The sequence below is a fragment of the Protopterus annectens genome, chromosome 12.part0, assembly GCF_019279795.1.
Source record: "Protopterus annectens isolate FY-2018-M chromosome 12.part0, PAN1.0, whole genome shotgun sequence".
Taxonomy (NCBI): Eukaryota; Metazoa; Chordata; order Ceratodontiformes; family Protopteridae; genus Protopterus; species Protopterus annectens.
Window position 1 is genome coordinate 1194117653 of NC_056746.1, and position 23167 is coordinate 1194140819.

The 23167-nt window shown below is 38.4% G+C and overlaps 1 protein-coding gene across 1 annotated transcript in view; it reads left to right on the top strand.

Annotated features, from left to right (window-relative positions):
* The window catches only part of SLC12A5 (solute carrier family 12 member 5), a 1753644-nt gene that overhangs the window by 1056935 nt on the left and 673542 nt on the right, over window positions 1-23167 (top strand). The window contains exons 10-11 of the mRNA XM_044090243.1: window positions 14468-14566; window positions 16019-16076. Coding sequence (XP_043946178.1) covers window positions 14468-14566; window positions 16019-16076 — 157 coding nt within the window. The remainder of the gene's footprint in view (window positions 1-14467; window positions 14567-16018; window positions 16077-23167) is intronic.

Here is a 23167-nt window from a genome sequence, read left to right on the forward strand (position 1 = left end):
ATTAAACATGAAGCAGCATGCAACATACTAGAAGATTTTGTACCTTGGCAGAAAAAAATCAATAACAAACAAGCTCAGGATTAAGAAAATCCAGAAAATGAAAAGAGACCTTATTGAAGATCAAGATATGGATCATACTCATGACCACAACCACATACAGAAAAGGAACTGCTATATTAGAAGAGGTTATGAAAACACCAAAAATGCAACATATGTAGAGAAATTAAAACAAGGCAAAAGGGGAGTAGCGGAAACAAAAGATGCAGTAGAAAATGAAAAAAAAATCGTGGGGAAATGGGACAGGATGCAAAAAATTTAATGAAATGTTATAAATGTAGCAAAAATTTAGCAAAACTGGACATTTATGGATGAAATGTAAAAATGAAAAGAGTAAGGAAAAAGAAAGAGAAGAAAATGAACAAACAGAAGAAAATTTAGAAGAGAAAAAAATAATAAAGAGGACACAGAAGAAGGCTCAAGTGATGAAGTGACATGAATTAGGAGATAAAAGAAAAAATTATTCTATTGATAAAGCATAAAAGACAGAAAAAAGAATATAGAAAGGTATAAGTGCAAAAACAAAAAAGAAGGGAAATTAATGAAACAGAATATATATACAGCTAATGGCTGGGGTTGGTATAATGTTTAAGATGCTTGACTCACAGACACAAGGTACCATGTTTGATTCTCACCTTTGGGAGGGAAATTGGATAAGCTTAGAATGGCCCATTAAGGTAGCTAGCCTAGAAATTAGCTATGAACTTATGAAACCATGAACCTATGGAAAAGGGAAAATGACAAATTTAGAGTGCTTTCTGTAATTGTGAATTGTATTAAAACTATAATAAGAAAACTAAGAATGTTAAAATGGTGTGATACATGTGATGTAGATGTAAGCTGCTTTAAATTGTTTGATGAAAAATAAGGATGTCAGGGTCATGAAAGCAGACAAGAGTGGCATGCTGGTGATCATGAATACCTCTGACTATACTGCTGACATAAATGATCTACTAAATGATGAGTCCTCTTAGCTTCATAGGTTCATAGGTAGGTACTAGGCTATCTGCCCGAGGGCATTTCTAAGCCTAGCCAGTGTGTTGGCTTTCACCGCCCCATTGATTAATTAACTGAGGCTCTGTCAAGCACAGCCAATGAAGTGATCCCAGGGGTGTATTTTCTATTACCCATCCACTCGTCAAGGCTTCTCTTGAAGAGTGTTAGTGAGGGGCTCTGCCTAATGTAGTTAGGAATTTTGTTCCAAAACGTGGGGAGTCTCTGTGACAGGAATCTATCCCTCCAGCATGTTCTATTTATTGTTGTGGTGAGGTTTAGCTCACTAGAGCATGTGGCTCGCAGTGACTTGGATTTCTTTAGGTGGAGCATGTCCATCAATTCTGAGTTGGACATGGCTTTGTAAGTCAGGCAGAAATCACCTCTGAGTAAGCGATATGCCACTGAGTACAGCCGGAGTTTTTTCAGTTGGGCTGCATAAGACATATGTCTGAGGCCAGTAATCCTCTTGGTGAGGTGCTTTTGTGGTCTTTCCAGCTGTTGGAAGTGTCTTGTGAGGTACATTCCAAATGGGGCATTGTACTCTATGATGGGTCTGATGAGTGATGAGTAGAGGGGCACTATAACCTCTTTATTTCTAGATGTGAACCCCTTAGTAATTAGATGGGCCACATAGAAGGTTTTCCTAACTACTTTGGCAATATGATTGTCAAAGGAGAGATTACTATCTACCTGGGTCCCCAGATCTCTTATTACCTCTTCTATATTAAGGGGGCTGCTGGCTATGTGGTAATTCATGGGTGTTTTGTTTTTCCCAAATGGGATGACAATGCATTTTGTGGCATTTAGCTTGAGGCCATGACTTTGACACCAGGTGTCTGTCTCAGTAAGGCCTTTTTGAAGGATGTCCGTGTCAGCTGGAGAGTCGATTATGGCTCCTAGTTTGCAGTCATCGGCGAACTTGGTTAGCCATAGCCCTCCTGTGTTTGCCTGTACTTCTGAGAAATATATGCTGAACAGTAGGGGTCCCAGAACCGAGCCTTGTGGGACACCACTTGTGACTGGTTTAGAGTCGGATCTGGAGCCCGCTATTCTTACTGTGTGAGTTCTGTCTGTAAGCCAGTTGGCAGCCCATCTTGTGACGTAGGGGTTTATGTTCAGGCTGGTGAGTTTTTCTATAATACCCGAGTGAGGAATGGTGTCGAATGCCTTGGTGAGATAAAGGTAGGCTGTGTGAACCACCTTTCCCTCATCTATGGCCTTGGTGACTGTCTCGAAGAAGTCAAACAGGTTTAGTAGGCATGATCTGCCCTTAACAAAGCCAAACTGGGTCGGGTCAAGTGTTTGGAGGTTCCCAATGTCTTTGTTAATGAGTTCCATGATGATGCGCTCCATAGCCTTGCAGACCAGGCTAGTCAGGCTTATGGGACGATAGTAGCCAGGGTCAGTTGTGGCCCCTCCTTTGTGGAGCGGAATAACCATTGCTGTGCGCCATTCTATGGGCATATAGCCTGTGGAGAGGCTGAGGTTGAACAGCGTGTTTAGGTGGGGAGTTAGTTCGTTCTGTAGTTCATGCAAGACGCAGCCTGGGACACCATCTGGCCCCATTGATGCTGTGTTTTTGGCTTTTGAAAGGGCTGTTTTCACCTGTGCTTCTGTGGTTTCCGGGACACTACATTTTTCCGGTATTGATGTGGGCCCTTTTGAAGGTGAGAGGGAGGTGAAGTTTGTACTGAATCTGTCTGCCAGGATGTTGGCAATATCAGTAGGTTCAGTATATTTTGTGCTATTTTGCGCTAGCTCAGAGCATATCTGCGAGTTGCCACTTAGATTCTTGACATAGCTAAAGAAGGCTTTGTTGTTATCTTTTGAATCCTTGGCTATTTTTCTTTCGAAGTTAGCCTTGGATGATTTTATGAGGGACCTTAGTTTCTTACTGATACTGATCAGGGATGTCTTCCCTTCTTGGGATTTGCTTTTTTTCCTGAACTAGTTTCCTCCTTCTGTTGTATAACCTGTTTATGGCAGGGGTCCACCAGACTGGTTTCCGTCTTTTAGGGGAGTGAGTCTTGGTTTTGCTAGGGATGACACGATCCATGCATCCTTGTAGGTGCTCATAGAGTGCAATTGTAAATGATTCTGCATCTTGGGCAGTGTTATCCTTTAGCGTGGGGGCTGTGAAACTTACCACCTCTGCCTTAAGTAAGGTGAAGTTTGCTTTAGAAAAGTTTTTCATTGTGGTTTCCTTGGTTGGGGGTGGTGGTGGGGTGTGGACATCCAAGGTGATTAGTTTATGGTCTGATCTAACCAGCGATGGGTTGACCTCCGGTATGGAACACCTGTCGCCCATGTTGGTGATGACCAGGTCCAATATGTTGTGGCCTCTGGTAGGGGAGTTTACCAGCTGATCCAGGGCATTTGAGTTGATAAATTCCAGGAAGCACTGAGCCTGGGAGTTTGTACTCAAGTAGTTTTCCCAGTTAATGGTAGGGTAATTGAAATCTCCCAATATCAGGGTGTTTGGTAGGACCTTCATGTTTTCCAGTGTCTCCAGAAAGGTGGAGTGGTGGTCCTGGGTCATGGAGGGTGATCTGTAGCAGGCTGCAATTTTCATTGCAGATTTGCCCGATGTTAGTTGCACATGGATGATCTCAGAGGTATCATGCTGCACCACTAACCTGGAGGTGTAGGTATCCTTGATGAATATGGATACACCCCCTCCTTTTGTGTTTCGGTCCATGTTCTGTGGCCGAAATGTGTGGTATGAGTTGTAGCCCAGTAGTGCTGGAGTGCTCTCTGGAGCCTTGAACCAGGTTTCAGTTACTGCACAGATGTCGACATTCTCCATACTTAGGAGTGCTTCGAGTGCATGCATTTTGAGATTTAAACTCCTGGCATTGAGTAACATAACCCTCATTTTTTTACTTGTGCTGTTTACGGTGGTGGGTTTGAATTTTGAGCCTTGCCTAAAAAAGGCACTATGGGGGCAGCAAGAGCCTTGGCCAGTATTCAAAAGCCAAGGGGTGACAGGTGCAAGCCATCTCTTGCGAAGCAATGTGGCTTGTCGAGCATGTCATCCCATGACATCCAGACACTGGATCCCCTTTGAATGTCACCAGAAGCTTAGCCAGTTGTTGAAATTGATCATTTTTTCTTTATACTGAGGTATCATTCTTGGTGAGGGCAGGATGCTACTCAAGTTAAGGGTCATACCCGCCTGGGCTACATGATCAGAGAACTCTTCCATGTCCCTTTTCATGTAGTCCAGGGAGGTACGTCTCAAGTCATTCACACCAACATGAACAATGACAGAGGCATATTTGTACTTGTTCTGGAGTGACCTGAGTGCTTGTGTTATGTGGTGGATTCTGGCTTCCAATAAGCAGCTAACAGTAACCTTCTCCTTGTCTAGCCTAGTGAGTGGGGCATCAGTGTTCCTGACTATTGAGTCACCTATTACTAGTTTGTTAGGTATGTTATTTCACCTTAAGGGCTGTGATTGTGCGGCACATTGATTTTGTGTTTTATGTGTTGTCTGGTTTGTGATGGGAGGTGCAGGTTTTGTAGGTGTCTGCTTTGGAGCTCTCTGATGCTTTTGCAGGTTTTTATTTAGAGCCTCCGAGTATGATTTTGTGTATTTATGTGTATTTTTTGCCAGTGCTGGTTTAGTAGGTCTATGTGAGGCTGGAGGTGTGGTGCAAGTGTTAACCTTCTCCTCATGACTGTCTGTTCCAGTCTTAGGTGGAGAGACCTTAGCCTCCAGTTTGGCTGTATAATTGCATCTCTCGCATATGTTAGTGTTTTGTGGTAGGAGGAGAGGGCTGGATAAGGTTGTTTCCTGTGCTTTCATCCGTGGCAGCTTTTCTACAGTAGCCAACACATTATATGATTTATTTTGTCAAGGTGCATTGAACTATCAGACTTATTGCCTTTTGCATGTGGAATTTCCAAAAATGACTGTGCTTTACAGATTTCCTAAGGTTCACAAAAAAACAAACAACTCCACCTTTTAGACCAATTGTATCTGTTGCATCTTCGAAGACTGAGCCTATTTCTATCTAGCTGGATAAGACTCGAACCCTGTAGTGCAAGCTTCTCAGTTTTATCTCTGTGATTCATGGCATTTGTTAGAGTTATTAGGGAATTTAAGCATTCCTAAGATTCCCTTTTATTTTGCTTCACTTGATGCAGCTTCCTTGTATACGTCCATTAATCAGGAGATTGACATTGATTATTTGAGAGAATATTTGGACAGCTTTACCACTTTTACTAGCCATGAAGTTAATACCATCTGTGTTTGTATAGAATTAATTCTGGACAACAATTTTTTTCGTTTTGATGGGAGATTATTCAATCAAACTTCTGGTGTTGCCATGAGGGCTAGGGTGGCCCCTATGTTTGTTAATTTGTTCATGGTGATGTGGGAACAAACATTTGTTGTTCAGCACCCTAATTCAGACAACATCTTGTTCTATAGACGTTACATAGATGCTCTTTTTTAGTTTGTGAGGGGGCAGCTATGAAGAGTTTACCTCCTTTGTAAATGACTTGAATGAAAGTACTAGCTTTCTAAGGCTTAACATTGGTGGCTTTGGTAGCCATATTAACTTTTTGGATATTAACTTAACTTTTGATTATGCTATTGAGGTATTTGTTACCCAAATCTTTAGGAAGTCTACATTCATCTATCAGTATTTGCACAGAGACAGCCTATGCATATGAAATGTGGTGTTGTCAAAGGGCAACTCATACGTTTGAGCAGGCTTACCTCTGAACAGAGTGTTTTTCTGAGTGGATTATCCAAGTTGCACTGTTTTTTTATTGATAGAGGTTATGGCGTGCATTGGCTCAACAAATAGAGGAATAGGTCCTTTTACTAAGGAATACAAAAGCTTGTCCCATTTTGAGAAAAACTTTTTCATCTGAAGTTGGTGGTCCTACTCCTCTGGAAGTGAATGTAGAGAACAGGAATAATTTTGCCTCAGCTTTTACTTTGCCTGTTTATAACAAAATGTGGGTTATTAAGGACTGCATTATTGGCAACTGGGAGGTGCTTATGAGCAATGCAGATTTGGTCAGCATTATTGGGATTAAGCCTGTTTTCACCTTTAAGAAATCCCAATGCCTTAAGTCCATTTTGGAAAGAAGTACAGCCAGTTCTACAATGAGGAAAACTAGTTTAGCATATGGCACTTACAGTTGTGGACATTGTAAACAATGTAGATACATTGTTTATTCATCTTACATAGAGTTTAAATCTTGTGGCTATTTATTTCTGGCCAAACAAAGATTTGACTGTCGCTTCAACTGCGATGTGTACACTGCTAACTGTAATTCTTGTCACAGTTTTTATATAGGCAAAACTATTAGAGCACTCAACAGAAGAATTTATGAGCATTGTTTGGCCATTAAAAAGAAAGACTTTTCAAATGCTTTGTCCAAGCATGCTGTGTCTTGTACAAACTTTAAAAAGTTTACTTTTGCAGTATTGGATTCAGTTAACAGTACTGGGCTAGTTGGTGATGTTAAAACTATGCTTGAATGCAAAGAAACAGCCTGGCAGATCAGACTTAGTGCTGATCAGAAGCCTCGCCTTAATGAATCTATTAATATTAAATATTTTTTGCAGCAGCACAAGTATACTTGAATATGTCATTAATATTTATATTCAAATTTTTATTTTTATTTATTTTTTATGCTTATTAGTTGACATTCTTTGTATACTGATATTTAGTGTATGTTCCTTTAATTTGGTTTAAGTGTGATGTACACCATTGCAAGTTTCTATTGGTGTGATTGAACCATTTGACCTTTTTGGTGGGTTATTTAAATGGTTTTGATTCAGTTCAGATTTTTTCTGATGAAGGTCTAATGAAATTAAAGAAAAAAAGCTCTTAAAAATTAATCTTTTGTCTGTGGATATTCATTGCTGCCAGTGAAGTTTGTTTGAGTCTTCTGTAATTATATTAGAAGACACAAGATTTTTAACAAATGAAAGGTTACAAAGAAATATGGTGAGGAAAGATATTCTGGAATATGGAATTAGAGAAAAGAGAAATGTTCTGGAATAGACATATTCTTCAGAAATACAGTAAAGATATTTATGGGAAATTAACCATTGTAGATTTAAAATGGAAAGAACAAGTCTATAGAATTATAACATTATATGCTTATTCTAATTGTAAAGAAAGGGAAGGCTTATTCCATCAGATTTTAGACTTTAGACATAGTGATAAATACAAATATTATAATAGCAGGATACTTTAATTGTGATTTAAAAGGCAAGCATAAAAAGAAATGGAATGATGTAAGAAAAATATTAGAAGTTATAAGATGTGGTAAGTTAAAATTTTGCAATAAAAATTCATGGACTTACATAAGGAGTATGTATAGAACTGAAATACATCATTTTATAGTATCAGAAGGTTTAATTATAGGAGAAGGGGAGGTAGTTGAAACAAGATTTTCTGATCATCTTTCAATATGGCATGAGATAAAGGAAGGCAATGAATACATAAGAATAGGCAAAGGAATAAAAAGGATAAACAAGAAAGCATAAATAAAGAAGGAAAGATTAATAATACTGTTACTGTGAGAACATTTTTATATAAAATTGGTCTGAATGGTGGATGATAGTTAAGGAAAAATATAAAAAAAATGTTTACAGTGGCAATATGATTTGAGAAAAGTAGAGAAAGAAAAATGTAAAAGTACATATAATGATGCTTTGGAAGATTTTGAACATAATGATAGAAAATACTTTGACAAAGAAAAAATAATTATATGAAAGAAATCACAAAAAATATAAGAACTGTTGCATAAGCAAATAGATTTTACAAGGAAAAACAGAAATATAGAGTTACGTAAGCATATTAGCAGAAGATGGTAGTATGATAAGAAAAATAAAAAATGCAAAAGGAGAAATAGAACTCAATAAAAGATAAGTAATGTAGTACAATATGTAAAAGAAATATTTAAAGAAAAAAGAAGGTAGCAAAAAAACATGGAAAGTAAAAAAAGTTAACAGAAAAAGAGAATAAGGAGTTAGAAAACGAGATTTCTTTATATGAGCTAGATAAAGTATTAGGACAAGTAAATAAACATTTGGTTGCAGAACCAGATGCAATAGGGTATGAAAGTTATAAAATTTTAAAAGACTGGCAAAAAAAGATTTTGAATGAATGGTTAAATTAATGCTTGATGTATAAAGAATTGTATAGTCGAATACTTAAAGTCATATGGAAGAAGGAAAATAGCACACAATTAAAAATTGGTGACTGGTAGTACTGAACAATAATGATTATAAGATCTTTGTGAAAATAATGCAAAAGAGATATGAAACTAAATTGAAATATTATGGAAGATACTATATATAGTATACAGGGGAAGGTTTGTCAAGAATTAATAATGATAGTTAAAGAAATTGTAGATAATACTGTGAATAGAAAAGAAGAAGTGAAAATCATGATAGGAGACCTTAATAAGGCATTTTATACAACTGGACATGAAATCTTATGGGGAATAATGAAATAATATAAGTGAGAAAGTTAGTAAATTATGTATGCCAACACAGAGTAAAAATAATGTAAAAATACTTATAAATGGCTAGATAAGCCAAGAGGTGTATATGAAGATGGGGGAAGGGGATGCCAAATAAGTTGTATACTTTTTGCATTAGTTATAGATGTGATAGTATGTGAAATAAATTACAAAATGAAGGAGGTGGTGTATATAACACCCAAAGGGTTACAAATTCAAGTTTTGTAACATATACAGATAAAATTATAATAATAATTGCAAAAAAAACAAAATTTGGATAAAGGAAGTAATAATTTGCACAACTAAGTGTCTAGAGGTGATAGGGATGGCTTTAAATAAAGAGAAAAGTAAAAGTTTAGATGATATAGTAAAGATGGGGGTATATATTTTACAATGAATGAAATCAAAGTGTTAGGTATAACATTTGGGAATAAAGATTTAAGTATAATTCAATGGGAAAAACACAGAAGAAATGAAACAAATCTTTCTTTTCTAGAGAGCATATACATTATCATTCAGAAAAAAGGCTTATTTGATAAATTCAGTACTAATTGGAAAAATAGCATACTTTCCAAGTGTCTTTATGTTGCCAGTTATAGTTGAAAATGAATTTTTGCAGATATTTTTTATTTATTTATATGGGGTTCTAGATTAAACCCAGTAAAAAGAGAAGCTTTGTATGTAAATAAAGAGGAAGGAGGTTTAGGGTTAATTAAACCAGTAGCATATGCTGCTTCATTAAATTTGTACAAAGTGTTAAAGTTGATAAATGAAAAGGATTAGAGATTAGCAGCAAAATTGTACAAATATGATAAATTTGGGGGTATGGTAAAAAAGAATGAAAGAGAAAAAGAATGTAAAATGAAGAAATAATGTTACCAAGAAAAAAATATTTTTGTGGAAAACAAAAACTGATGATATACAAAAAGAAAAGTATAGTATAAGAATGTAATGATAAAACATTACTATGTAAAACCATGGGAAGATCTAACAGATGAAAATTAAATCTACAAAAATAAGAAGAAAAAAGTGTAATCAAAAAGCAGAATGTCAAGATATGTCTTTAAGATGGTCTGCACTGGACATGTTACTTGCACCCTATATTCTTTTAGTGAGGAATCTTTGTTAACATTCGAGTTGTTGGATGTGCCTGGTTATACATACCAAATGGGGGAATTGTGCTCATTAGTAGGTCTAATGAATGCTGAATATAGTGGAACAGTGACCTCCTTGGACCTAGATGCCATATATTTGTTTATAAGTTGCACAACATAGATGATTTCCTCATTACTGCAGACATGTGATGGTCAAAGGCTAGAATACTGCCTATGTGTGTCTGTACCTCCCTGTCTACTGGATTGAATATTAGTGGTGTGTTGTCAATATGATAGTTACCAGTGGTGGGTGACTTCCCAGAGGAAATTATTATGCATTTCTAACCATTTAATTTTAGTCCATGGCTCTGACACAAGTTATTTGTATGTGTTAGCCCTTCCCAGAGAACAATAGTGTCAGTGCAAATTTGGTGAGCCAGAGGACCTTGACATTGGCCTTGACTTCAGAGAAGTAAATGCCAAAAAGGAGTGGTCCCAGAACTGATCCTTGAGTGACTCAACTTGTGACTGGTCTTTTTGTCAAGGTGTACTGCCTATTTCTAACTTTTTGGGTCCTGTTTGTAAGACAGCTGGCAATCCAACACATAACATAAGGGTTAATACCTAACCTCTTGAGTTTATCAACAATCCCAGAGTGGGGTATTGTGTCAATTGCTTTGGCTGGGTCAGGGTAGGCAATGTGCACCATTTTGCCCTCATTCATTGCTCTGGTGACCTTCTCAAAGAAGTCCACCAAGTTGAGTAGATATGACCAGGTCTATATCACAACCGTGAAATTCCCTTTCAGTGAACGGCTCTTTGCCGAATGCTACCCAGCAAAATCTAACTACCTTGAATGGCCATTTCAGTGAATTTTTTCTTAGGGGGAAAAGCGCTTGGCCAGCTGCAAACAAGACAAAATTTAAAACCTTCCAAAGTGGGGGGGCTTTGCCCCCCACATCCCCAATGTGAGGGCTGTGCCCAGCACACCTCCACAAACTAAATATACCAACTCCAAGATCACACTACAGTTGGGAAAAGGCAAATTCCCGATGATGGCCAAGCGTTTTTTTCCCCTAGGAAAACTTTGCTGAAATGGCCATTTGAGGGAGTTAGATTTCACTGGGTAGCATTCAGCAAAGGGGCATTTGTTGAAAGGTGTTTTCACAGTGCTGATATAGATTTGATATGACCTGCCCTTGACAAAACCAAATTGGGTTGGGTACAGTGTTTCGAGGTTCCTATGCCATTATTGATCATCTCCATGATAATTCTTTCCATGGCTTTGCATATGAGACCAGTGAGACTTATGGGTCTGCAGTTTCCAGGATCTGTAGATGTCTCACCTTTGTGCAGAAGGATGACTGTTACTGTTCTTCATTCATGAGGCACAAAGTCTTTTTGGAGCTACACTTAAATAACAATTCCAGAGAGCCTAATAGGTCATGCTTCATGCTATTTAGAAGGCACCCTGGCCTTAGAAAAAGCATTGCAGACCTGTTATCTAGTGATAGTAGGGAGAGTTATATTTTATGTTATTTCCTGAGGGGAGGCTGAAGGGGAGAAAAAGTTAAAGTTACAGCTGACTTTGTCTGCCATTAGGTTTGTTATATCTTCTAGCTCAGTATAGTTGGCGCCATTAACAATGAACTCTGCACACAAGACCTAGCTAAAGAATGCCATGTGGTTTTCTTTGGCCTGTGAATTCAAATTTGGCTTTGGTAGACTTTATTTGTCCTTTTGAGTTATTTGTTTAGTTTGATGAGAGCACTTTTATCCTGCTGTGTGCTACTTTTCTAATTTTTGCCATGATTTTCTTCCTCCTGTTATACAGCCTATTGATACTGTGATTCCACCAGGATGGCTTGTTTTTTGAGTTAGTTCTATACTTCTCCCTGATGGGTACAGCTGCCTCTATGCAGCTATTAACATGCTTGTATGGGGTTTCTGTGAACAGTTTCATGTAAACAGCACTTAATAGTAGGAAGTAAGCTTTAGAATAGTTCCTGAAAATTCCAGGGTTAACTGGGAATCTGGGTTTTATTTTTACTTCAAAGGAGACTGTTTTGTGGTCTGACCTTACCAGAAAAGGCATTACACTAGGGGGTTTGCAGCACTCTCCCATATTAGTGAGGCCCAGATCCAGTATGTTTGTGCCCATTCTCAGTGTATTGACAATGTGGTCCAGGGAGTTTGTGTTTACAAAATCCAGAAATCTCTGTACCTGCATGTTTGGTGTTGTATATGATTCCCAGTTAATCATGAGATAATTAGAATCACCCAAGAACATGGTATTAGGATAGATGGTGAGAGTTTCCAATAAACTTAAATACATGTTATAGGTGGTTTCCTGGGTCATAGTAGTAGACCTATAGATTGCAAGCAAGTGGTATGAGATTTTGTCTATGGTGATTTGAACATGGATATGCTCAAGTGTATTGTCCTGCTTGACTAGCCTTGAGGTATATTTATTTTTGATGTAAATCAAGATACCTTCACCTTTAGTCCCTGTCTGTGTAGCACCTGCTCTAAATGTGTAGGAAGGCATTATAGCCTTGCACTGCCAGTGTGCCCTCCACTGCTTTAAATCATGTTTCACTGACCGCACAGATGTCAGCATTCTCTAGGGTGAGGAGAGTTTGTACGGAGTGGAATTTTTTGTTTAGACTCCTAGCATTGAGTAGTGACACCTATAGATTTTCTTGGTTTTGATTTGCTATGTCGGAAATACTTTCAGTTTGACATTGCCTAAAAAAGGCACTATGGAGGAGGACAAAGTTTTAGCTAATATTTGAAAGCCTAGATGGAAGAGGTGCAGACAATCCTTGACAAAGCAGCATGGTCCGTTGACCATCTCCTTCCATGCTGACAATATTGCACCCCCTTGGAATGATACCAGAAACAAAGCCAAGCATTAAAATCAGTCATCTTCTATTCATATATTGGCTTCATCCTTGGAAAAGGTAAAATACTGCTCAGTGCTAGGCTCATACCAGCCTGGGACACATATTCCAAAAGCTCCATGATGTCTCTATTCATATAGTCTAGAGAGGTGCATCTCAGGTCATTTACGCCCATATGGACTATGACTGAGTCATATGGTACTTGTGGTCCAATGACCTGAGTGTGTGTATAATGTGGTGCATCCTGGCTCCTGATAAGCAACTGAATACTGTATGACTTTTTCCTTACTCAGCCTGGTGAGATGGACATCAGTGTGTCTCACAATGGAGTCTCCAATGATGGCAATCCTGGATTGTATGGTGGCTTGCCTTATGGGCTTAGAAGCAGAGGCTCCATGAGATGTGGTGTTGGTGTGGGTGTTGTTTTGAAAGAGTACATTCAGGGCTGCTGAGGGTATAAGGTACATCCGCGGTGGTGCAGCAGTAGCGTTGCTGTCTCACAGCAAGAGGTTCTCCCGTTCGATTCTCGGCTGGAGTGCGGGGGGTGCCTTCTGTGTGGAGTCTGTATGTCCTCCCCACGGTTGGGCGGGCATTCAAAAGACATGTGTATATGGGCATGCCTTCATTCAAGGTTGAACGTCGAGCTGGTACCTCAGCGTTCATCAAAATCTACTGCCAATCATTCGTGGACTGGAGTTCCACTGTGGCCACCGCTAACCGAGAAAAGCCGAAAAACAACAACAACTTTGTCTAGAAGGTCTTTGGGGTTTTGGAATGTTACATTTAAGTGCCTCAGCGTATGTAGTTATATGTGTCTGCTTTGAATTATGTGTGATGGGTGCAGCGTGTGTAGTTCTGACAACCTGATTGACATTATAAGTACTTTTATGTGAGAGCGTTGACTCCAGTGACATTGTATAAATACATCTCTCAATTTGTTTGAGAATTAGCTGGATGTCAGTAAACATGAGGCAATTTCTGCTCTGCCTCAGGATTCCCATAGCTACCAAGATGGTAATGGAGATAGTGGGAAAGTTCATATCCATGGCAACAGCCCTTTCCTATTGATTAGATGGTTGTGGTGAAGAAATAAAGTAATGTCATGAGTGTTTGGCTTGCAACTCTAGATCAGTGCTTGTTACTGCAAACTAGTTGCCCTTTGTGCAACTAAGTATTGGTGAAATCTCAAGGGTGCTTTTACAGAAAAAAATGTCAGCTCACGTTGTCTGCATCTATTGATCTGTTTTTCCCTTAAACAACTTGCCACGTAGCTTTTCAGTACAGGTCTAACAGTCATAGAGTTCATAAACCAGAAACTTTCTTTTGAATTTCTCATGGCATATTCCACTTCATTAACAACAGCATTATTACTGAACCTCAGAATGTCTTCTGTTAGCATTTGAAAAGGATTTTATAAATTATAAGTCAGCAAAGGTGCTCCATATGTCTTGTATCTTTTCTTACAGAGCAGCTTAAAATGAGTTGTATGGTTCTTAGCTAGTTGCGGTTTTGTTTTTCCTAAGATTATGTCTGACACAACACAATGTACCTGAAACTACAAAGTAAAATATTCTGTGGAATATGGATTACTAGTCCATACAGACTGTGACCCACCCATAGTGTTTCCAACAGAGTTATCGTTAAGTCTCATAATGTTATAAATGCTATATTTATATTATTCATTATTGCCTTCAGTATCAGCATTTCCACCAGTGGAGATGTTCCTTCAGCTCATTGTTTGATGCCACATTTACATCGGTACAGCTTGATCTTTTCAGATGTTAGCACTAGAAGCATTTCTCTGTTTCTGTGAGTTAAATATGTGTGTATTAATTTTGGCATCTTGTACTGGCCAGAGTTAAACAGACTGGATCGAGTAACCAATAAATATTTAGTTCTCTTTCTTTTTTTCATTCCTAGGGATCATGGCTGGCTCCAATCGATCCGGAGACTTGAGGGATGCTCAGAAATCCATCCCAGTTGGAACTATTCTGGCAATTTTATCCACATCCTTTGTCTGTATCCTTAAAAACTGAATGCAGTACACAGATGAAGAGAGAAAAGAACTACTCTGATTTCTTCAGATGTGTATTATATCTGAAACCTGAACCCTAGACAGCTAGAATTAGCATGAAAATTAGGCCTGGTTATTTTTTTTTTTTTTTTTTTTTTTTTTATGGATAAGAAGTGACTAGACAAAATGAAAAATCTAGACTCATAAACCATATCCTGAGTTAGCCAAACCATAAAGAGGTATGTTGCATTTCTATACCTGATATTTCACACCTGAACTGAGAGAAGGACAATGGAGTTCAATGAGATATTTCTGCTAGTTGTTAAACCCATCTGGTCTTCCTTGTAACTTGGAAATAAAATGTGCACATTCCTCGTTGTAAGCTGGGCACTACAACATTATAAACAGAACTCAGTTTTCATACCAGAAAGTATATATTGCTAAGAAATAGCTTACCAATAAAAACAAGGAGCAACCCAAATAATTTTTGACTAGCTGAAGGTTTACTCAACCCCCTGGTGGGTTTTATGCTGCACCATTCTTATGCATGAGTACCATGTTTATTAAGAGTAGTACTGATAGCTTTACACAGTTTATTTCCCATAAAATGTTGTGGGAAACATACTTGTGAGAATCGGTACTGCTTTGCCTACAACACGTACATGCACTCACATGGGGACCCCTCTCACTTACTATTATTTTTTACTTTCTATTCGTCTGACTATGATGTCTAAATATAGTCTTCTAGAAATTTAGCTTATTTTAAATATTTTAAATATTTTAAATACATTTTTTTATTTTATATATATATGTTTTATATATATCTATATTTTACAGATGCTATATATATACTTATGTTATATTTCTTAGTCGAAATTTTTTTTTCATATAGGCTTTATGGATATATAGATTTTGTCCATATATTTTGTGTATGGCAACTGATTTATTTATTTATTAATTTGTTTTTAAATTTATTTTACACTAATATCCACACACAGAATAATTTTTTGTCACAGCTAAAAAAACAGTATTCAAGCAATGAAACCCATATTTTTTCAAAGATAACATCTCATACAGTATCACACCATGTTTTACTGCATTTTACTATCATGTTCTTTACACCTGTATATAAGGACAAATGTTTTACAACTTGATAGATCTGAAGAAGCGACACTATTATTTTGATATAAATTAACGAGGATCTGCAGCTGTGCTAACTGATATTAAGAATAGATCATCTGCTTATATATAAGAAGACTATAATCAAATAAATGAATGAATAAAATAATGTTTTTGCAGGCAATCGTATTTTGTCTTGGTTAACTATTTTACCCTAGATATGATCAACCAGTGCGATCATAAATTATTTATAGGTGGATGTTTCCCAAGTATATCCAGGCACATGTATAATTTGAACATTATTTACCAAGTATAGTCCTTTACAATATTCTCTCCAGACATCAGCTCTATATTCCTGTTTGGAGCCAGCATCGAAGGAGTGGTTCTTCGAGATAAGTAAGTTGACACACTACTTTTATGTTGTTTTATTAATTTAAGTATTTTACCCACTATTTCTTAGGGGTGCTGTAGAGTTGATAACAGAATTTTACTCTACTTTCTCTTCTCTGTAAGCAGATTTGTGAACTTTCCTTCACAACGGCAATTTGTATAATTTGAAATGAGGTGCTACTCTAAATATTCATGTACATTTTCATTTATTGTGAGGGCAAGGTGTTATTTTATATTTCTATGGTAGTACTTGAAAATCAAGCATAAAACAATTGCTTTTAACATTTATTCTTATTTGCATTGCATCATCTAGACATTTGTAACAGTCACTTACCCTATTTCACTTTGTATGCACTACTGCTTTCTGTTTGCCTGCTCTGTTTTCTGCTAGAAGCGGCAATGATGATCTAAGCACACTGGGTAATTTTGCTAGGAGATACATAGAGACATTTATTTAGTTTTACAACATTGTTGATGCATCTACAAATTATATTTATGTTATCCCTAATACCACAAAACAAATTAAATGAAAGCCAGTTTCATCAAACCCAAAGGAAAACTTTTTTTCATATATTTGTGTTTTTTGGAATAGTTGCTGTTGTGCAAACCATAAGATCTGGATTTACCTAACTTATGTGTTCTTCTTTTCTTGACCTGAGTTGTCATCAGCTGGGCCCATATCTCTGACAAGGCATTCTATATTCTATGCATTCTATATATATTAGTTGATGTGAAAGGGGTGCTGATATATATTATTTATTTTTATATTATGTTACATTTTATTAATGGCAAAAGAAGAAGAAGACAATAATCTTATCTAGTCTGTCATTAAAGTACATTAATATTTTACCTCTCCTCTGTCCCCTATCTTTTGCCTTACCCTTTATCATTTGTCCCATGCCTTATTGAATGTCTCTGTGGTCTTCCTCTGCAACACCCATTCTGGAAGTCCATCCTTAGTTCCTCTTTCAGATGTTGAGGTGTAGTTAATCCATACAATCTGCTGCTGTACTTCACCCCCCCCCCCATTATTCCTGCTCAGGATGCCTCTGCTATATATCTGTGACATGAACTTGCACACCAATAGCCTGTCCCCCTTTTCTGCCCTAAAGTGAGAAGAATGCTGTTTCTGTGATTTTCCCTTCAAACCCATGGATCTTTCTGGCAACTTTCCTCTGGATGCATTCCAGAAGCCTGTTGTCCATTTCCTTATATGGACTCTAAAATGGCATGTAGTAATTAAGGTGTGTTCTAACCATGGATCTATAGAGTGGCAACAAAACCTCTGCCCCTGCAGATACACACCAGCAAGCTGTCTGCTGCAGCTGCCGCAGTCCTCTTATTCTGTCTTTAGTGGACCGATTCAAGTGTGAACAAACCCCAGAACTTTTTCCTGCACTTTTCACAACAGTCCTATTCCCCCAACTGATATTTTACACTGAGGTTGTTGTCACTAATAAGGAATACTTTGCATTTGTTTGTATTGAACCTCACCTGCCAACTTTCTTCCCATATGTCCACATTTCTTAATGCTTTGCTAGACTTTTCTCCCATGCTTCAATGCTATACATATGTTTATCTCATCTACAAAAAGATTGATCCTGTTCTGTATTTCCTCAGATATATCTGCGACAGACACATTAAAGTGCACTGGACAGAGTCAGGGTTGGTAGGAGCTTTCATCAGTTTTTCTCACCATTCCCAAATCTTCACTACATGCATTATTTATCAATGGAGCAATTTTATTTGTTTAGCAATTCACACTTATTTACAATGTGTTGCTTTTCTCTGAAGATTTTCAACCAGAATTTAATTAAAATGACAAAGAATGTGATTATTTTAAGCAGCTGCCCTTTTTATTACAAGTAATTGTGGTTCTTCTTTACTATATCATTTGAACTATTTAAAAAATATAGAGCAGTGAGTTTTGATAATAAACAGTAAAAAAATATATAGTCAAAGTCACCAAATGACAGTCATCCAAGGAAGCAACCAAAGATCTTTAAAATAAATACTCCTTCAGTTCCACCTTCAGTTTTGAGGAGGTTAGTAACACTGAAATGGCTCCCAAAAACAGAATTATTAATACAATATCAAAGGTTCCAGAATTCCCTTATGTCTAAGCATTGCACTGCTAATAGATAAGATGTTTATATTGGTATCCCATATGATCATATCAGATCTAGCAACCTCAATGTCAGCTGGGCCTTGCACTTCAACATTACCTTATCAGGCTAGGTTCACCATAACTCCACCTAACTTGGCTTATTCTGTAATGAAGTGGAACTTCCATTATTTATGAGACCTTTGCAGGTGAGCATTTTAATATAGTGCTGTAAACAATGATAAAAAAACAAACATCTGTGTCTGAGTCTATGGACAGAACACAGATGCAAACTTTTGGAGATACCTGTGAAGATTCAATAAGGTAAAATAAAGAGAAGGAGAAGAAAGGGAGAATACATTCAAGAGAAATATTTTTGTATGCAATAAATATATTTTCCTACCTCTTTAGTCCTCTGGGTCTCCTCCAGATGATATTTCTTTTAAAGACTCCATGAAACCTGGACCGAAACACCAAAGGCAGAGGTGTGTCCATATTCATTAAGGATATCCACACCTCCAGGCTAGTTGCTTAGCATAATGCATCCGAGGCTATCCAAGTGCAACTAACTCTGGGCAAAACTGCATTCCAAATTGTAGCTTGCTACAGATCCCCCACCATGCCCCCAGGATTCCCACTCATCTTTTCTTGATGTACTGGAAAATATTAGGGTTCAACCAAACACCCTAATAATGGGTGACTTCAACTACCCCACCATTAACTGGGAAAACTACTCGTGTATTAACTCCTTAGCTCAACGCTTTCTGGAATTCATAAACTCCAATGCCCTAGATCAACTTATCCACACCCCCACCAGGGGCAAATATCCTAGACCTAGTCATTACCAACATGAGTGACCGGTGTTCCACACCTGAAGTCAACTCCTCATTGGTCCGATCCGACCGTAAGCTTATCACCCTTGATATCCACATCCCACCCCCACCCCCCATTAAGGAAACCACAGTAAATAATTTCTCCAAAGCCAACTTCATGCTTCTTAAGGCAGAAGTGGTGAACTTCATGACACCCATGCAGATGGAAAATACAGTTACAACTGCTGGATCCTACACAAATGCACTCTATAAGCACTTACACGAGTGCATGGACCATGCTATCCCAAACAGAACCAAAATGCTAGCCTCCAAAAAAAGGAAGTCAATCTGGTGTACAACAGAAGGAAGAAACTGTTGCAAAAGAGAGTAAAATCCCATGAGTGGAGGAGCTCCCTAGTCAGCCTCAGTAAGAAGCTGAGATCCCTTATAAGATCCTCCAAAGCTAGCTATGAAAACAAAATCGCCACTAAATCCAAGGACAACCACAAAGCATTCTATAGCTATGTCAAAAATCTAGATGGCAGCACCCAGATCTGCTCTGAGTTACATCACAAAGGCACGAAAATTACAGAACCAACTGATATTGCCAACATCCTGGCAGATAGGTTCAGTGCTAACTTTACCCCCCCTCTTACCCCCTAAAAGGCCCATATATATACAGGTAGAATGCAGAGTCCCTGTAATCACAACTACACAGGTAAAAGCTGCACTCTCTAAAGCCAAAAACACAGCATCCATGGGACCGGACAACATCCCAGGCTGCGTTTTACATGAACTTCAGAACAAACTGGCTCCCCACTTAAGCACCATGTTCAATAATAGCCTCTCATCAGGCTTTATGCCCACTGAATGGCACACAGCAACAGTTATCCCACTCCACAAAGGGGGAGCCACCACTGATCCTGGGAACTATCGACCTATTAGCCTGATGAGCCTGGTCTGCAAGGCCATGGAACATATCATCATGGAACTCATAAACAAAGACATTGGTAACCTTCAAACTCTGGATCCCACCCACTTTGGGTTTGTGAAAGGCAGATCATGCCTCCTGAACCTGATTGACTTTTTTGAGGCAGTCACCAAAGCCGTGGATGAGGGTAAGGTGGTTCACACAGCCTATCTTGACCTCGCCAAGGCTTTCGACACCATCCCCCATTCTGGAATTATAGCTAGACTCACTAAACTAGGTAAAAATCCCTACATCACAAGATGGGTTGCCAAGTAGCTCACTGACAGAACCCACACTGTAAAGGTTGAAGACTCCAAATCTGACCTCAAAGCAGTGACAAGTAGAATACCACAGGGTTCCGTCCTGGGACCTCTCCTGTTTGGTATTTACTTCTCTGAAGTACAGGCTAACACAGAAGGCCTCTGGCTAATGAAGTTTGCAGATGACTGCAACCTAGGAGCCATAGTGAAGTCCCCAAATGATGTGGCATCCTACAGAAGGGCCTCACTGAGACAGATGTCTGGTGTCAGAGCCATGGCCTAAAGCCAAAGCCAAAAAGTGCAGTGTCATCCCCTTTGGTAAAAACTCTGTACCCATGAACTACCACATAGGCAGCAATCTACTTAACACTGAATGCGTGATAAGAGACCTTGGGACCCAGGTGGACAGTAGTCTCTCCTTTGATAGTCACATCGCCACAGTAGTCAGGAAGTCCTTCTATGTGGCACCAAATCATAAAAGGGTTCTCATCCAGGAAAAAAGAGGTCATTGTTCCCTTCTACTCAGCACTCATTAGACCCATTATAGAGTACAACGCCCCTTTTAGAATGTACCTCACAAGACATCTACAGCAGCTGGAAAGGCCACAGAAGTACCTCACAAAGAGGATTACTGGCCTCAAACAAATGCCCTACACTGACCGCCTCAAAAAACTCCAGCTTTACTCCATAGCATATCGCCTACTCCGAGGTGATCTCTGCCTAACATATAAAGCTATATCAAACCCAGAGCTGTTGGACATGCTACACCTAAAGAAATCCCAATCCCTCCAAGCTACATGCTCTAGGGACCTAAACCTTGTCACCACAATAAACAGGACACACTGGAGGGATAGATTCCTGTCCCAGAGACTTCCTATACTCTGGAACAACCTACCCATCTATGTCAAGCAAAGTTCTTCATTAGCACTCTTCTAGAAAAATCTTGATGAGTGGATGGGAAATAGGAAATACACCCCGGGGATCACTTCTGTATCTCTGCTTAACAATGGCACAGGAAAATAACTTTTTTGGGTGGCGTAAGCTATGGAACCTTGCTAGCTAGGCTTACGTAGGCCCTTGGGCCAATAGCCTAGTACCTACCTATGAACCTATGAATCTAATGAAAGAAGTTTTTATTTGGCCTTTGAGCAATCTCCCTTCACTGATAATTAGTATGTGAAGATGATGAGGGTCTTACATTTAAAGTGGCCAGTATCAATACTTTATTACACTATTCCTGATATTTTCAAAGCAAGTAGTCATTGTTCAATTAAAAAGCTTTAAAACTCACCTTTAGAAAGACATGATTTATACAATTCTCTTAATGCAGATCTTATTGCTGTCTCTTCATCAACAGCTAACCAGAGTGGGGAATCTGACCCTCTTGCTTCTTTACCTTTTAATAAGAATTATAGGCTACTAGATAAATATTGTAAAGAAGCATACACCTGTTCTACCTTAGCTATTGGAACACTTAATTATATAACGCATATGGTTTCATAACAGAACTCCATGACATCATCCCAGTAAATGGGCACTTAATGGGAGCACGTCAGCAGACTGAGTATCAATCCTGTGAAGTCAAACCTATTATGCAACTTTCAGCAAGAATGAATTTTTCTTTTTTTTCTTCACTATTGTGCAGTCTTGGAGCAGGTATATATGTCTGTGAGGTGTGAGGTGGTCCCTCGTTTGGGATTACAGGTGGTTTGGCTCTACAAAATACTTACTCCAGTGTTCACTGAATGGTGCCATCAGGTTGCTTTTATAAAATCAGCATTTGTTGAACAAGTTTTTGATCTAGTGACATGAATCCACACCTGCACCATGACTGTTTTCTATTGCCTTATTTTTCTCTCCTTTTCTTTCTTTTTTTATCTCTCACGTCTACATCTCTTTTCTACTTCCTCCATACTATCCCTTTATACTTTCATCTGAGACACATTCTCCCTTTTTTCCAAATAAAGTGATAACTTAGGAATTATGATGGCGGAATTTACTGAAACTATTCATATTGCTTTTTTTTCTCACTAGACTGAATATATGGATGGCGCAGTGGCATAGCAGTTAGTGCTGTCACCTTACATTAAGAGGTTCTCCAGTTCAGTTCTCGGCTGGGATGCCTTCTCTGTGGAGTCTGCATGTCCTCCCTGCATTCATGTGAGTTTCCTGTGGGTGCTCCAGTTTCCTCCCACATTCCAAATACATATGGTAGGTCGATTGGACACTCTAAATTGGCCCTAAGTATGAGTGTGTGGTGCACTCTCTGAGGAGGGTTGGTCCTTGGGCTAGCAACCCAACCCCATAAAACCCATACCTGCTACAGAAACAATGAGTCCTGAAGGGTACTCACTTCCTGATGTGCTGAATGCACGGGAGCAAATCCAGGATCCTGACGGAATATATACATCCGAGATTTGACATTTTCATTTATAATTGTACCTTCGTGTTTATGCTGACCATTGTTAACTTTCAGAAAATATTGCGACTTGTGAACAGTGAAAACTATATGTATTAGCCTTAAAATAGATACATGATTGTATTATTAACATTTTATTAATTATTGCATTATTAGCATTTTATTTTTTAGTTATACAAGTCTGAATGACTTATATAATTGTCTTCATTACATATGTATATGAATTTTCTAGTATTTGTGCTACTAAACTTTAACCAAAGGCTTTTCACCCATCAGTTCCCTCAAAAAATGTATCTTACCCAGAAGAGTTAATCCAGCTAAGAAAATGTCTCACCTATTAAAGTCCCTCCATCAACTCTTCAGGTTGAGTCTCTCTACTGGTTTCATCCCCAAGGTGTGGAGAAGTGCAGTTGTGGTACCCCATATAAAGGTGGTCCCTCTACTTACTCTGGGAATTACCGGCCTGTTAGTCTCACTCATATTAGCTGCAAAGCTGTGAAATATATTAGAGCTGATCCATTAAGCAATGATA